This window comes from Haliotis cracherodii, unplaced genomic scaffold (assembly GCF_022045235.1).
Source record: "Haliotis cracherodii isolate W230 unplaced genomic scaffold, xgHalCrac1.p SCAF_30, whole genome shotgun sequence".
In the NCBI taxonomy this organism is placed as follows: Eukaryota; Metazoa; Mollusca; class Gastropoda; order Lepetellida; family Haliotidae; genus Haliotis; species Haliotis cracherodii.
In genome coordinates this window covers 3,575,400-3,591,724 of record NW_027266287.1, presented here as the reverse complement: position 1 = coordinate 3,591,724, position 16,325 = coordinate 3,575,400, and the positions used below count along the sequence as shown (strand labels likewise).

The following is a 16,325-nucleotide window of genomic DNA, read 5'->3' as shown; positions in this document are numbered from 1 at the left end:
AAGACTCGTCAATTTGAAATGCGAGGACTAGATTCATTGGCGGATATGAATGAATCATGTTCATTTGTGGCCACTCGCTGCTTTGTGCAGTGATATAACAACACTGACCGGCCTGTGACACCGTGCACTGGGGGGAAGGGAGTCAGGTCGGTCTCCGTCACTAAATCACGGAAGCGCGGGAGAGATGTTAAAGCCTTGTGTCTTGTGTTCTTGGTTTTCGCATCACCGAAAGTTTTGAAAGTGATTCAGTAGCGTCAATGTTCCAGTGATTCAGTAATGTCAATGTTCCAGTGATTCAGTGATGTCAATGTTCCAGTGAATCAGTTGTGTCAATGTTCCAGTGATTCATTAGTGTCAATGTTCCAGTTGTTCAGTAATGTCAATGTTCAAGTGAATCTATAATGTCAATGTTCCAGTGATTCAGTAATGTCAATGTTCCAGTGATTCAGTGATGTCAATGTTCCAGTGATTCAGTATTGTCAATAATTCAGTGATTCAGTAATGTCAATGTTCCATGATTCAGTAATGTCAATGTTCCAGTGATTCAGTAATGTCAATGTTCCAGTGATTCAGTAACGCGATGTTCCAGTGATTCAGTGGTGTCAATGTTCCAGTGATTCAGTGGTGTCAATGTTCCAGTGATTCAGTGATGTCAATGTTCCAGTGATTCGGTAATGTCAATGTTCCAGTGAATCAGTTGTGTCAATGTTCAAGTGATTCGGTAATGTCAATGTTCCAGTGAATCAGTTGTGTCAATGTTCCAGTGATTCAGTAATGTCAATGTTCCAGTGATTCAGTAATGTCAATGTTCCAGTGATGTCAATGTTCCAGTGATTCAGTAGCATCAATTTTCAAGTGATTCAGTTATGTCAATGTTCCAGTGAATCAGTAATGTCAATGTTCCAGTGATTGAGTAATGTTAATGTTCCAGTGAATCAGTAATGTCAACGTTCCAGTGATTCAGTGATGTCAATGTTCTAGTGATTGAGTAATGTCAATGTCCCAGTGATTCAGTAATGTCAATGTTCCAGTGAATCAGTAATGGCAATGTTCCAGTGATTCAGTAATGTCAATGTTCCAGTGATTCAGTAATGTCAATGTTCCAGTGATTCAGTAGCGTCAATGTTCTAGTGATTCAGCTATGTTCCTGTTTTACAATCTGTTCCAATGTTCCAGTGATTCAGTAGCGTCAATGTTCTAATGATTCAGTGGTGTCAATGTTCCAGTGATTCAGTGATGTCAATGTTCCAGTGATTCGGTAATGTCAATGTTCCAGTGAATCAGTTTTGTCAATGTTCAAGTGATTCGGTAATGTCAATGTTCCAGTGAATCAGTTGTGTCAATGTTCCAGTGATTCAGTAATGTCAGTGTTCCAGTGATTCAGTAATGTCAATGTTCCAGTGATGTCAATGTTCCAGTGATTCATTGGCATCAATTTTCAAGTGATTCAGTTATGTCAATGTTCCAGTGAATCGGTAATGTCAATGTTCCAGTGATTGAGTAATGTTAATGTTCCAGTGAATCAGTAATGTCAACGTTCCAGTGATTCAGTGATGTCAATGTTCTAGTGATTGAGTAATGTCAATGTTCCAGTGATTCAGTAATGTCAATGTTCCAGTGAATCAGTAATGGCAATGTTCCAGTGATTCAGTAATGTCAATGTTCCAGTGATTCAGTAATGTCAATGTTCCAGTGATTCAGTAGCGTCAATGTTCTAGTGATTCAGCTATGTTTCTGTTTTACAATCTGTTCCAATGTTCCAGTGATTCAGTAGCGTCAATGTTCTAATGATTCAGTAATGTCAATGTTCCAGTGAATCAGTAATGTCAATGTTCCAGTGATTCAGCTATGTTCCTGTTTTACAATATGTTCCAATGTTCCAGTGATTCAGTAATGTCAATGTTCCAGTGATTCAGTAATGTCAATGTTCCAGTGAATCAGTAATGTCGATGTTCCAGTGAATCAGTAATGTCAATGTTCCAGTGAATCAGTAATGTCAATGTTCCAGTGAATCAGTAATATCAATGTTCCAGTGAATCAGTAATGTCAATGTTCCAGTTGTTCAGTGATGTCAATGTTCCAGTGATTCAGTAATGTCAATGTTCCATTGATTCAGTAGCGTCAATGTTCTAGTGATTCAGTAATGTCAATGTTCCAGTGAATCAGTAATGTCAATGTTCCAGTGATTCAGTTGTGTCAATGTTCTAGTGATTCAGTAGCGTCAATGTTCCAGTGAATCAGTAATGTCAATGTTCCATTGATTCAGTAGCGTCAATGTTCTAGTGATTCAGTAATGTCAATGTTCCAGTGAATCAGTAATGTCAATGTTCCAGTGATTCAATTGTGTCAATGTTCCAGTGATTCAGTAGCGTCAATGTTCTAGTGATTCAGTAATGTCAATGTTCCAGTGAATCAGTAATGTCAATGTTCCAGTGATTCAATTGTGTCAATGTTCCAGTGATTCAGTTGTGTCAATGTTCCAGTGATTCAGCTATGTTCCTGTTCTTCAATCTGTTGCAGTGACCAGAGTTCACCATGTTTGAGGACGACCCTGAGGACGAACCCTGTGACCTTGTCCCCTTCATAGGTCGAGACGAGGAAAGGGAGGCAATCAAGAAGATGCTGGGTCACTCTACCAGGGCTGTTCAACTTCTTGGACCACCCATGGTTGGGAAAAGCTGTTTGGCAGAAAAGGTACGAAATCTGATGCATCCAGTTTATTCCCTAGTCTCGCCATCTGAAAGGTGCCACGGACCGACTAGTGGTCAACGTACTGCAAAGTTCACTGACTATACCGATATACTACCTCATCCACTCACTTCAGACCCCATCTTCCCGAGGCAAGAGCGTTAACTGACTATAAAAGTCCAGTTTCCACCCTTGTCGACTAGGCTGGTATTATGGAGTTACGTTTTGGCTGGACTAACGAGTCTATGTGTAGCAGGGCGTGGAGTCATCCTATAGATGACATCCTTACCTTGTCAGCTTGCTGACGGGGTTAACCTCTTTGGTCATGTGGACAAGGCTTCCGACCTCGGATCCGAAGGTCCGTGGATCGAATCCCATCACGGGACTCGAAAATTTTATGGCCGTTACATTGGCGCCCAACGTGGGGCTGAGCACATTCATATTAAATTTGAGCAAAATAATACCCTACTATGCGGCCCGGGACGTGCCTTCTGTTGACGGGGGAGTTTGTAGCAGGGCGTGGAGTCATCCTACAGATGACATCCTTACCTTGTCAGCTTGCTGATGGGGTTAACCTCTTTGGTCATGTGGACAAGGCGTCCGACCTCGGATCAGAAGGTCCGTGGTTCGAATCCCATCACGGGACTCGAACATTTTATGGCCGCTACATATGCATAGTCCAATCAAAATCGCGCAACGAAATCAAAATCCGGTTTGTAAACTGTCGTGCAGATTTCGTACAGCGCCAACTCGTTGGCAATAGATATTTTCTAAATCTTTTTATTGATCAAGGTGCTCTCGTGATTGAATGCATTTTGCGATATAAGACCCGTTTTATCACAATATAGATCTTGATTATCGATCAGATCGTCCTGACTGGGCGCCGCCATTTTGTTTGAAGCAAATGCAAGTGATGCGAGAGGTGGAATCTGATTGGTCCATAGGTGAGGCTTAGAAGGGACATAACTCGTAATAGCCATTGGTGGCGCTACGATCGAACCCACGAATTCCAGCCCAGTTAGGCAAGGGTGGAAACTGGACTTTTAAAAGTCAGTTCACTCTCTTGCCTCGGGAAGGTGTCCAGACCCGTGAAGATCCGGGGTAGAACAGGTCTTCAGCAACCCATGCTTGTCGTATTAGGCGACTATGCGTGTCGTAAGAGGCGACGAACAGTATCGGGTGGTCAGGCTCGCGGACTTGGATGATGCATGTCATCGTATCCCAATTGTGTGGATCTCTGCTCATGATATCAGTCACTGGATTGCCTGGTCAAGAGTCGATTATTTATCGTTATATGGCTGGATTACTTAGTGCGGCGTTGAAAAACATAATTTCAGTTTACAGCTTTAAGTGTTTCACGCGAGTCTCTTGAATTCCCAGTGTAATTTCACAACGTTAAACATTTTATTCTTGATGTATATCTTTAACCTTTGTACTCATACAGTTCTTTGTTGCTTTATGAAACAGTCGTAAAACTAATGTAAATGAATATCTTTACCCTGAGCTGAAACTGTCTAGCTTGTATCGGATTGCAGTGTTGTTTTTTTGACAACCAAAAGAAAACACACTTCTTATCTGTAACGTCAGTTTGTCACCCCAAATATAGTGGTAGCCTCGCATCACATGTAACAGTGCTAGAGAGTTGAATTCGCGAACTGCCATCTCGCAACATTTAGGTGAAGTGAAATAGGGTTTAACGTCACGTTCAAGATTATTGCACTTATATATCGACGAGAATGCACGTGTGTGTTTGTGTATGCGTGTGCGTGTGCGTGTGTGTGTGTGTGTGTGTGTACGAGTGTGTGTCTGCTTGTACTAGTCCGGACTAATGCCCATGCTATAGAGCTATCCCACTGAGATGCAATGCCGCAGTTTGACATGAATACCCCACTCAGACACTATATACTGACTCCGAGCCGACCAGTCTGATAACTTGAAGCCACATGGCCCGATACGTGAAGCATCTGAAGAGGTGCCTGATTACTTGAAGCCACATGACCCCGATATATGAAGTATGTGATAAGGTGCCTGATTGTTTTAGTCCCATAATACCGAGTGCCAGACAGGGTAACATCAAGTACCATCTTTTAACGTCTTTTGGCATGACGTGGCCGGTGATCGAACCCCGGACCTTCCGCTCCCCGGGCGGACGCTCTATCACTAGACCACGGAGGCGGTCCCCTTAATTATTAACAGTGGTAAGCAAACCATGTCCCCCTTTCTTATTTAGGCCGGATATTTTGCATATGAACCGCTTCCTTCCGGGCAAAACATAGATACATCAAAACATATGGTAACATTTGTTACCCGTGTGATAAAATAAGCTTTCTTATGTTTCATTCATATCCTGGTTTCGTAACCATGGTTTCACACATCATGTGACGCTCTGGTGCCTTTTTCAGATCTCCCACGAGCTTCAGGACGAGATGGCGGCGAAAGATAAGAAGCTGATGTGCTACCACATGTCCTGTATGGACGTAATGAACTCTGATGACCTCCTCGCGCGTCTCAGTGCTGGCTTAGAACTGCACACAACTGCAACGTCAGACACGTCGCTGGTCAACAGCTTCAGAAAGATCGCTACCGATGACCCCAAGTGTTCTCACTTCTTCGTGTTGCTGAAGTGTGAAAGCTTTCACAGAATCGGACTTCACGTACAGTTTCTGGATCTAGTCAAGAAGCTCATGGAGGCTTCAAAACGAGCATTCGCCATCATAACAACCCAGAGAGCTTTCAACTTCCCTCCAGCAAAACAAGTGTCCATCAATCCCCTTTCTCCACAAGACATGGTGACGTTGGTGAAACGCTGTGCTCCTGACGTTAACGTCGACCCGTACAGAGAAGCCATTGAGAAACACTGCATGGGGTTACCTCCCTTAGCTATGGACGCTGCCCATGAGTTGGTCAAGGCACAGGGGATTCCTCTGTCTCCTCACGAATTTGAAGAGCTTCTCTCCGGGACAAACAGGTCAAAGCGAATCCATTCAACAACTGACGTTTTGAATTCTGCAGCTTTACGTCAGTTCGAGGGCCTTAATGACTTCTTGAAGCAGAGGATATTTGATATTTCAATATTCAAAGGATCCTTCCGGGTGGACCATATCCTGAAACTCCTTGGCAACAACCAAGCAGAAGCCAAAGCTCAGCTCATAGAGATGAGGAACTCCGGGGTCGTGGAGCTGGAAAATGGCGGACAACGAATGCACCTTCAAACCGTTATCAGCCATTACGTCCGGAATATCATGGGGAACCATATCAAATACAGCGACACTGTTCGACTGCAGTTTGTGACATTGTTTCTGGACGTCCTGAAGAAGGCAGACACGGAGCTGTTCGTGAAGCCCCAGCAGACCGTGTTCGGATACCTGCACGATGATTGGCCCAATCTGAGACAGGTCTTGGAGGAAGCAATACACTGCACGGAACACACGTACCCTGCCTTTCTGCAAGTAGGTCTGACTGGCACTATTTTTTTTCCTAAGAATGGCCCGTGAAGATCCGGTTTGTTGTTTAACGCCGCATTTAGCAATATTCCAGCTATATGACGGCGGTCTGTAAATAATCGAATCTGGACCAGACAATCCAGTGGTTGATATCATGAGCATCGATCCACGCAAATCAGCCGTGAAGATCCGTGTTAGAGTAGGTCTTCAGCAACCCATGCTTTCTTAACAGGCTACTATGCTTGTCGTCAGAAGCGACTAATGGGATCGGGTTGACTCGGTTGATGCATGTCAGCGTATCCCAATTGCGTAGATCGATGCAATCATATCACTGGATTGTCTGGTCCAGAGGCGACCGGCGTCATACAGCTGGAATATTGCTGAGCGCGGTCTTAAACAACAAACAAACCTAACAAAACTTGATTTTTGTTTGTTTGTTTGTGTAACGCCGCACGTACAGTAACAGTGGGTTTGTAAGGGAATGTTGTTGAACGCAGTGTAGCAGGTCTAGTACAGGTTGCTTGTGAAAACCTGTCAAACTGGCATATGAAACCTCGCGCCATTGCCGGATACGAATGCTCTTCAGCTTACACAGGTCAAGGTCACATGTCAAGGTCAAGATCGCTTATTTGCTTAGTTATATAGTGCTTAAAAGAAGTTAAGGAAGACCCGATGCTTCTGTTATATTATACTTAACCTTTCTTTAAATTATTTCCAGTAGTAAATATGGCAGTTTTAATGCTACGGACTTGGAAAACGTAAACTGGGTTGTAGGTCGGTCTTTGTAAGTGTATAAAAGTGTGTTTGTTGTTTAACGCCCAATCTCATTAAAATCAGATCTTTAGTTCTCGCTATCGCTGAACAAAGATCTGATGACACCCCAAGTCAGAACGACCTTTCATCCGATCAATCAAGGCGTCACTTACCAGATCATGGAAGTGACAGTCGGAATTTGTTTTCTGATCATGGAACCTCGAAAATGTTAACACGGTGTATTCCGAACGATAGTTACGGCCCGTACGACTGATTCCGTCAAAATTATCGTAAACATTTGAACGGAAGAGGCGTTGCACAGTACGTCGGAAGCACTGCCATACAATTTCAACCATATATGAGACATTCCGGAATGTTCGTTTATTCAGTTTTCAAAATTTTAATCGAGAACTGTGTCAACATATTTTTCAAGCATAGTCTGAAATGAAAGTCGCCAGGTTGAAACGAGTGCCGTAAAGCTCGAGAAAGCTGCTTTCTAATTGGCTGATGTCGACTTCTTGTCAGTCATTTCATTGGTCGGTCAAAGTTCACGAAAGGTCGTTCTGACGTGACCCGTAATTTGATGTCCTCAGATTTGTGTTTAGCGATAGCGGGAACTAAGATCTGATTTTAATGAGATTGTTTAACGCCGCACTTAACAATATTCCAGCTATATGACGTTGGCGTTTATATAATCGAGTCTTGACATCATGAGCATCGATCCACGCAATTGGGAGTCTGAGTCTGATTCAGGAAACCAGAAAATCCAGTGATTGATATCATGCGTAACGATCCACGCCGTCGAGGTACGACGACAGACCACAAAACCGAGCTCGACCACCCTTCCATTGAGTCGCCTTTTACGACAAGCATTAAGTGGGGACCATTTTTAACCCGGTACCTCCCATTCTCTATAGTCTCAAGGGCTTGCAAAGCCTTGCATTATTTGGATAAACCTACATTAACCCCTAGACCTATATACAAGTTTTTCGCGATCTTAAATTACCTGCCCTTTTGTCCGTTAGCCAATTTGATTAACCACGCTACTGGGTCTAACGTGCCAATCAGGCCATGTCAGGATGCTTTGACAGGAGGTTCGAATCCCAGACACGTTTCGACTGAGCATTTAACTGTCATCACCATGCCCGTATTTATGGTTTTCGAAAAAACTTTTGCCTGTCCTGCGTCCCTTTCCTTCCACGCTGACGTCGTTACATAGCGGAATTTCTGGGCAAAGCGGCAATAATCACACACCCAACACCCCATTGACGATCCGGGGTAGAATAAGTCCCCAACAAACTGCTGGTCGTAAGAGGCGACTAACGGGATCGGATGGTCAGGCTCGCTGACTTGGTTGGTGCATGTCATCGTATTCCAATTGCGTAGATCGATGCTCGTGATATCAATCACTGGATTGTCTGGTCCAGACTCGATTATTTACTGACTGGAATATTGCTGAGTGCAGCGTTAAATAACAAAGAAACAAACACGGTCGTTTGCCTTCAGCATACCTCCATGTCAGAATGATGAGATCTGATTGGTCCACGTGATCTTGATAAAATACTGTGTCACCCGCCATGGATGGTAACAAATTTCTCAGCGGGGGAATAAATCTCTTATACCCCGCCACGAGGACTATAGGCTGCACATGCATCTCTGAGAGACAGAATAAATCCTTTATACCCTGCTTCAAAGCAAAAAGCCACACGCTTATTCCGAGCCAATTCCTATTTCTATCAAATAGGGATTTATCTGAATTATTTTACAATGTCATATTAAAACATGTCTGTAAGATTAATTCGTTGTAGCAGGATCACTCGGGGTACAGGGGTTTAATGCGTCCTTCTGTCTCGTGGTATAAAACCTAACGAGGGACGCACAAAACCATCCTGTTACAACTCAAAATGTATTCGATATCATCATTAATCCTTTATCTGTATATACCATATTTGGTATGGTAATTCTAGGTTGCCATGTCAGCCGAGAACCTGCTGGTGAAGTGTTTCCCAGGAGAGGCGGTCCAATTCTACGAAGCCATGATGTGGTCCGCCACAAGATTCGGGAATACAGAAGAATGTGCCACGCAGAAATGGCTGCTTGGCATGGCGAAAACTCTCGGCAAAGGTATTATTGTCCACATGACCATAATCAAGCCTTATCTCCAGTTTGATGAACTGCAGGATCGTAATTATTGCACGTAATTATTTACAGGGAACACGTATGTGCATACATGACGAATAACAAATGACAAATTACAGACTTGAGATTACATTTCTATTCAGCCCAAAACCTTGGTTTCCGGTCACGTGATCGTTGGTTGTCATCGAAATTTTAGTTAATATTCGAAGTGAAGAACAATCTTTTTTGTGATTGGTCCAGAATGGAATTCGCGAATATTGATCAGATAGATCTTGAAACGTTTTGTATGCAGACGAAAGACATATTTGAATCATGTCTGTGGTAATTCAAGTATCTCGAATAGCATCGAAACATTCTGGTGGTTAAGCGTTCGCTCGTCACCCTGAAGACCCGGGTTCGATTCCCCGAATGGATACAATGTGTGAAGCCCATTTCTGGTATCCCCAGGCGTGATATTGCTGGAATATTGCTAAAAGCGGCGTAAAACCATAATCATCAACTCACTCACCATGCATCTAAATACTGTCCTTTATCATTACTTGGTAGTGTCCTATACTTGTACTTCGTAGAAACCTATACTTGTACTTCTTAGAAACCTAATCTTGTACTTCTTAGAAACCTATACATGTACTTCGTAGACACCTATACTTGTACTTTGTAGAAACCTATACTTGTACTTCGTAGAAACCTATGCTTGTACTTCGTAGAAACCTGTACTTGTACTTCATTGTAACCTATAATAGTAATATCATGTTTATCTACTTACTAGGAACAGACTTAGTGGAGGCGATGGGGCTATTCAAAGAGGCGCTTCCGGTCCTGCGCAGAGGGAACACACCCGAGGCGCTGGTGTCAGTCATGGCGGACATGGGCCTCAACTACTGCCGCCAGGGCAAGAACACCAAGTCGAGAAAGTATGTCAATATTTGGAGAAAATCATCTTCCCGGGGCAAGGGAGTTAAGTGATTGTAAACGTTAAGTTTCCACCCTTGCCGAATGAAGCTGGAATTTCTGGGCTCGATTGTAGAGCCACCAGTGTCTATTACAAGTTATGTCCTTCTATGTCCCTTCTACTGACCAATCAGATTCCTTCTCTCATAACAATAGCATTTACTTCAAACAAAATGGCGGCGTCCAGTGAAGACGGTCTGATCGATTATCAAAATCTATATTGTCATAAAACGGGTCTTATTGAACGTAGTGCATCAAATCACGTGAACACCTTGCTTAAATACTTGAAAAGATTTGGAAAATATCTGTTGACGTTAAGTTGACGGTAAACATGCCTTGCAAAGCCTGCAATCGGCCGCAATCTGCACGGCAGTTTACGAGCCGGATGTTGATTTCGTTTGCGCGATTTTGATTGGACTCGTTAGTCCAGCCGAAACATAACTCCATTATTCTTGCGCGCGCCCTTTGTACGTTTATATAACACTAACCCCTCCCTTTCAGCTTCTATCTGGAGGCATTAGAGGAGTCAGGCCGCTGCCATGACGGACGGAAACTGACCAACAGAATCATCAACGTCAGGTGCTATCTGGCGATACCCATGATATTCCTAGGTAGGTTTATTGGCTTAAATGTCCTGATAATTGGAAGACATAGACCAACTTTGTACAAGATGTTCTTGATTAATTCAATGTGAAAAATTGTCAGTCGTATGAATATTACGGATATATTTCATTCAAGATTCTTCAAAGTTCCTGTAAAATTTGTCAATTTCAGGGGGCCCAATATGCTCTTATCATATAACATACTTTCTCCCAATATCATGATTTATCCAAAGTTATAATTTGATGCAGAACATTATGACGAAGCCGAGACGTTGCTGAAGGAGACTCTAGCGGAGACGGAGAAGGTGGCGCCTTGTCATCCCTCCATCCCTGTCATGATTAACAGTCTCGGACTCATCTATGAGAGAGGTATGTCTTGGGGCATCTTCCCGAGACAAGGGAGGCAACTGACTATAAAAGTCCAGTTTCCACCCTTGCCGAACTAGGCTGGAATTCCGGAGTTACATTTTGGCTGGACTAACGAGTCTATGCATAATCCAATGAAAATCGTGTAACGAACTAGACTTCCGGTTCGTAAACACATGGATTTCAACGTTCAGATTTCGGTCGACTGCAGGATTTGCAAAGCATGAGTACAGTTATCTGGGCATCGACAGATATTTCCAAATCTTTTCATTTTTTTAATCAAGGTGCTCAAGTTATTTCATGCACTTCTCGGGGTAAGACCCGTTTTATTACAATATAGATCTTGATTATCGACCCGAAGGTCTTGACTGGGCGCCGCCATTTTCCTTGAAGCAAATGCAAGTGATACGATAGATGGAATCTGATTGGTCAGTAGGAGAGACATAGAAGGGACATAACTCGTAATAGCCAATGGTGGCGCTACGGTCGAGCCTTCATTTCCAGCCTAGTTCGGCAAGGGTGGAAACTGGATTTTCATAGTCAGTTAATGCCCTTGCCTCGGGAAGATAGTCTTGGGTGAAGGTTAGGGATAGACTAAGGCTTATAGTTGAGGTGGTTCAAGGTTATTGCACTAATAAAGCATGCACGTTTGTGTGGCTACTTGTACTAGCCCATGTTTTAACTGCTCGTCCACTGTTAGCATGGATACCCTACTTAGGGACTGACCACATGATATTCTGTGTGTGCTGAGGGGAGAGTTGGGGACTGGGACTTTGTATCGAGAATCGAGATTGAATTATTTTTTCAGCTAAAGCTACAAAACCAGATATGTTTTTATTTAAAACTACGAGCCTGAATTGTCTGAAGCATAATTTTTTTTCATGAATTTTCATGGACAATTATTTTTTTCAATAAAATTGCTAGCCTCTCTCCACCCCTTCTATAATATCAAATGGTCGGTCCCTTAAACACTTAATACTGACTCCGAGCCAGGCGGGGTATCAAGTACTATATTTTAACGTCTTTTGGTATGACGTAGGGACGAACCACCGTCTTTTCGCTCTGCCAATCGACGTGGAGAGTTGCGCCACTTAGGCGTTCAAGAATCCTATGATCGTGGGTTCGCCCGTGCTCATCATCCTCTAAAAGTCAAGGGCTTCCATTTCGGTAAACCAACAGTAATCCCTGGATCCCTTCCCGTGGTTCTCGCAATCTCAAATTACCCGCGCTTGATTTCCATTCTCCAATTTGATTGGCTATGGTACTAGGTCCAACGAACCAATCAGAATCAGTCCATTGGTTATGATCGAGTTTGCGAGAAAATCAACTTTAAAAAACTGACTGACACGCAAAAGAAAGCCCTCAAAAATCAAATCATTTTGATGGATAGGATGTCTTCATGTCCATTAAACCTGGCGGTGGCTTTGATTTCTAAGTAATACGAGTTACCTCCCTTGCCCTTTCCCTCATGCCAATGCTTGATTGGCTGGTAAAATGTTTTGTTGTTTTTGTTCATAATTTTTCGTGAGCATTTACACGGTTTTGCATGACAATATATTAACAGAAATAAAGCATGACAGCTTAACCAAAGCTTATTAAAATAACCTCTTTTACAATTAAGGACGGGCGTATGCTTTGTTAACTTATAAAATTAGATGAGCTACTTCTGTATAAATTGAAATGTTGGTGGATAGTTATTATTTTTAAGATTGAAAATGATTCGCTTTGACAAAATGATAAGGTTTAAATGATTGTTATTTTCGAAAAATAAGCCAAAAGTATTTTATTTTAGATATTGTTACCGGTTTTTGCGTTTTGTGTTATATCCATAATTTCCATGTCTCGCCATATCTTCTGCTACATTAGAACAGTAGCTGGAACTTGAACTGTCTACGTACTCCATTTTTTTAAGAAGCCAGTTTGTGGGCATTATATGATGTAAAATTTGACACTGGAACCCTTGTAGTTTAGTCACGTTCGTGCAACTAAACGGGATACAATTGATAGTAATCTTCCTGTTTTGTTCTTCAATATCGTGTCAAAGTCCGTACTCCCATTTAGCGAAATGATTATTTCTCTCACATATATTTTGAATAGGTATTTTATAGAAATGGTGTGAAACTTTTTTTTGTTCAGCTGATATATATGAAATGGTAAAAGGGAGATTGTAGGATAATGGCAGTTTTTGGTAATAGTTGGCTGGGACAATATTGTTTAACCCCGAGAACACATGTATAGGTTAAAAATTTGTTTTCAAATTGAAAACGGTTTTAAAGGTTCCGAATGAAATAAATTTTCCGTTAGTATCGTGAGATCATTAATGAAACGTACCTCTTGTACAAACCATTCTTTATAGAATATTCAGGTATTTCCTATTTATATGTTCTCGTTATACAATATATATTGTGCTAGGATATCTTTGTCATTTATACGCTCGGCGTGGGTGTTATCTATGAATATCCTTGAAGGTCCTTGTAGTATATATTATTTATCATGGTAATCATTTGTAATCTTAACGTCTTGCGGGTAATTTCGAATGCAATATAGGGTCCAGAACGAGGTATATTTAAGAAGAATAATGGATACCACTTTGATGGGGAATTTAATGCTCTACGTACCATTGATATTTTTTGCACATGTATTAATTCTAGTATTTTGGGACATTTTATACCTCAATCTGATGTTTCAGACATGGAGACCAAATGCACATGAGAGTTTCACATTTTCTAAATGCATTATCATAATTCAAGCTTATCATTTTGTCGAGATCAGTACTGATTTCCAAGTAGATCGAACCTATCTTGCTTCCAATCCAGGTTCCATTCTTGACATAGTTTTATGCTGGAGCACTTTTTTATCCTTTCCAGAGTATCTTTTGTTTTGTCTATGTTAACTTTTAAACCAGAAAATCTAGCAAAGAAATGAGATACTGTAGTACAGTATAGAGTCAGCGTTCTGGAGGGCCTAGAGAACAAGGTGTGTCATCTGCAAGTTGTGAGAGTAAATATTCAATCTAAAGATATAGGGAGACAAAGGGTCACCTTGTCTGCAACTACTACACATGATTGAATTTCGATGTACAAGGTTTTTATCCATCTTCTTATAGAGTTTCCAAAACCAAAAATGTTGAGTGTTTCGTCTATGAATTACCAATCAACTGCATCAAATTCCTTTTCAAAATCTACAAGTGAGTGAGTGAGTTGGGTTTAACGCCGCTTTTAACATTATTCCAGTTATATCACGGCGTGTCAGCTTAATGTGGGAGGAGCGCCCGAAGTGATGCAGGTCTCAGACGTTTACCACTTCGGTGAAACCCACGAGCACGGGTATGGTGCTGACAAACCTAGAAACATAATCAGGGCGAACCAAGGATTCGAACCCACAATCATAGGTTTCTGGCGTGCCCAAGGGACGCAACTCTGCACAGCGAATCGCGGCGCCTTAGACGACTGGGCCACCCGTGCCCCCAAAATCTACAAGTAATAATAAACCTGGTATCTGATAGGTACCCGTGTAGTCCAGTAGATCATAGATTTGTACACTTATAGTGTGGGAATTGCTTAGTTGCATCAATAGTGTGATAGTGTGTGTAGTTACACAAAAAATGTGTTATAGTGTGTGAAGTTACACTAATCGTGTGTTATAGTGTGTGAATCAATGTAGTTACACTAATAGTGTGTGTAATTACACTAATAGTGTGTTATAGTGTGTGAATCGTTGTAGTTACATAAATAGTGTGTTATAGTGTGTTTAATTACACTAATAATGTGTTATAGTGTGTGAATCGCTGTAGTTACTCTAATAGTGTGTTATAGTGTGTGTAATTACACTAATAATGTGTTATAGTGTGTGAATCAATGTAGTTACACTAATAGTGTGTTATAGTGTGTGTAGTTACACTAATAGTGTGTGAATCGATGTAGTGTGTAATGATATGTGTAGTTACCCTTATAGTGTGTTTTAGTGTGTGTAGTTACGCTAATAGTGTTATAGTGTATGTAGTTACGCTAATAGTGTGTTATAGTGTGTGTAGTTACCCTTATAGTGTGTGTAGTTCAACTAATAGTGTGTTATAGTGTGTATTGTTACACTAATAGTGTGTTATAGTGTGTGTAGTGACCATTATAGTGTTATGGTGTGTTGTAGTGTGTGTAGTTCAACTAATAGTGTGTTATAGTGTGTATAGTTACACTAATAGTGTGTTATAGTGTGTGTAGTTACCCTTATAGTGTGTTATAGTGTGCGTAGTTCAACTAATAGTGTGTTATAGTGTGTTGTAGTGTGTGTAGTTCAACTAATAGTGTTATAGTGTGTATATATAGTTACACTAATAGTGTGTTATAGTGTGTGAATCGCTGTAGTTACCCTTATAGTGTGTTATAGTGTGTTGTAGTGTGTGTTGCACTAATAGTGTGTGATGGTCTGCGTGTCTCTACTAATCAAACACGCTGACTTAAGTATGAACATACCGGTATTTTTTAAGCAGCCGGAAAAGACGACGACGAGGCGCTACGATACTACTCTGCATCGCTCTATGAACGTCGGAAGTATGCTGACGTGGCTCCTGGCGACCTCGTTGTGGTGCTCAACAACGTTGCTATGCAACACTCAAAACGAGGCAACCATGGTATGATTGTTATTTATCGTTTTGCACTGAAACAGTTTAACCGTAGCATATCTAATGACCACCCGATCCCGTTAGTCGCTTCTGACAACAAGTATAGTCGCTTTTTACGGCAAGCATGTGTTGCTGAAGACCTATTCAGCCCCGCATCTTAACGGGTCCGTTCGGCATGTAAAAGGCCTTACATCTCACTTCTGACACATATTTAACGAATTTTCAAAACGACTTTACAAGTTGCAGATTTGTAGATTGTAGATATATTTTCGGTGAAATATGTGTGTATATCATTTAGAGAACTTGTGGCCGCCATCAGACTTTGAGAACTCAAAGAGCAGACTGGGTCTGCTGTGACGTGACAAGTAAATGACGTCATTATGACGTCATGTTTTCCGAACAGGTTGGCCAGCCAATGAGATAGCTATATTCATTTACTGTATTTATAAGCGTCTGTCTTGTTTGTTATTTTCCGCTCCCCAGAAAGACGTTCTATCCAGTAGACCACAAAGACGGTCATCTTATCCAGAATTTGTTACAGGATGAGATTGTAGCCGACTGCGGCGTTACACTACATTCAGTCCCCTAACCACGGTAATTATTATCTTGTATCTGCTCTGTCCATAGACTACGCCCTTCAGCTTTTGTCAGAGGCGAGAGACATCAGGATGAAGCTGGACAGGATCAACTACCATACGGCCCTCACGTGTTGGAATATGGGACAGGTGTACGCTAGAAAGTAAGTAATGGCCTCATACTGGGTTC

General features: G+C 41.7%; 1 protein-coding gene across 3 annotated transcripts in view; it reads left to right on the top strand.

Annotated features, from left to right (window-relative positions):
• Window positions 1-16,325, top strand: part of LOC139476898 (uncharacterized) — a 41,693-nt gene that overhangs the window by 19,702 nt on the left and 5,666 nt on the right. For 2 of the 3 annotated variants that reach the window (XM_071259452.1, XM_071259453.1), the window contains exons 2-9: window positions 2,521-2,694; window positions 5,091-6,137; window positions 8,852-9,008; window positions 9,793-9,937; window positions 10,476-10,585; window positions 10,826-10,945; window positions 15,426-15,569; window positions 16,188-16,299. In XM_071259452.1, the coding sequence (XP_071115553.1) occupies window positions 2,536-2,694; window positions 5,091-6,137; window positions 8,852-9,008; window positions 9,793-9,937; window positions 10,476-10,585; window positions 10,826-10,945; window positions 15,426-15,569; window positions 16,188-16,299 (1,994 nt within the window). In that variant the 5' untranslated portion in view covers window positions 2,521-2,535. The remainder of the gene's footprint in view (window positions 1-2,520; window positions 2,695-5,090; window positions 6,138-8,851; window positions 9,009-9,792; window positions 9,938-10,475; window positions 10,586-10,825; window positions 10,946-15,425; window positions 15,570-16,187; window positions 16,300-16,325) is intronic. The other variant, XM_071259454.1, reaches the window with a different exon arrangement.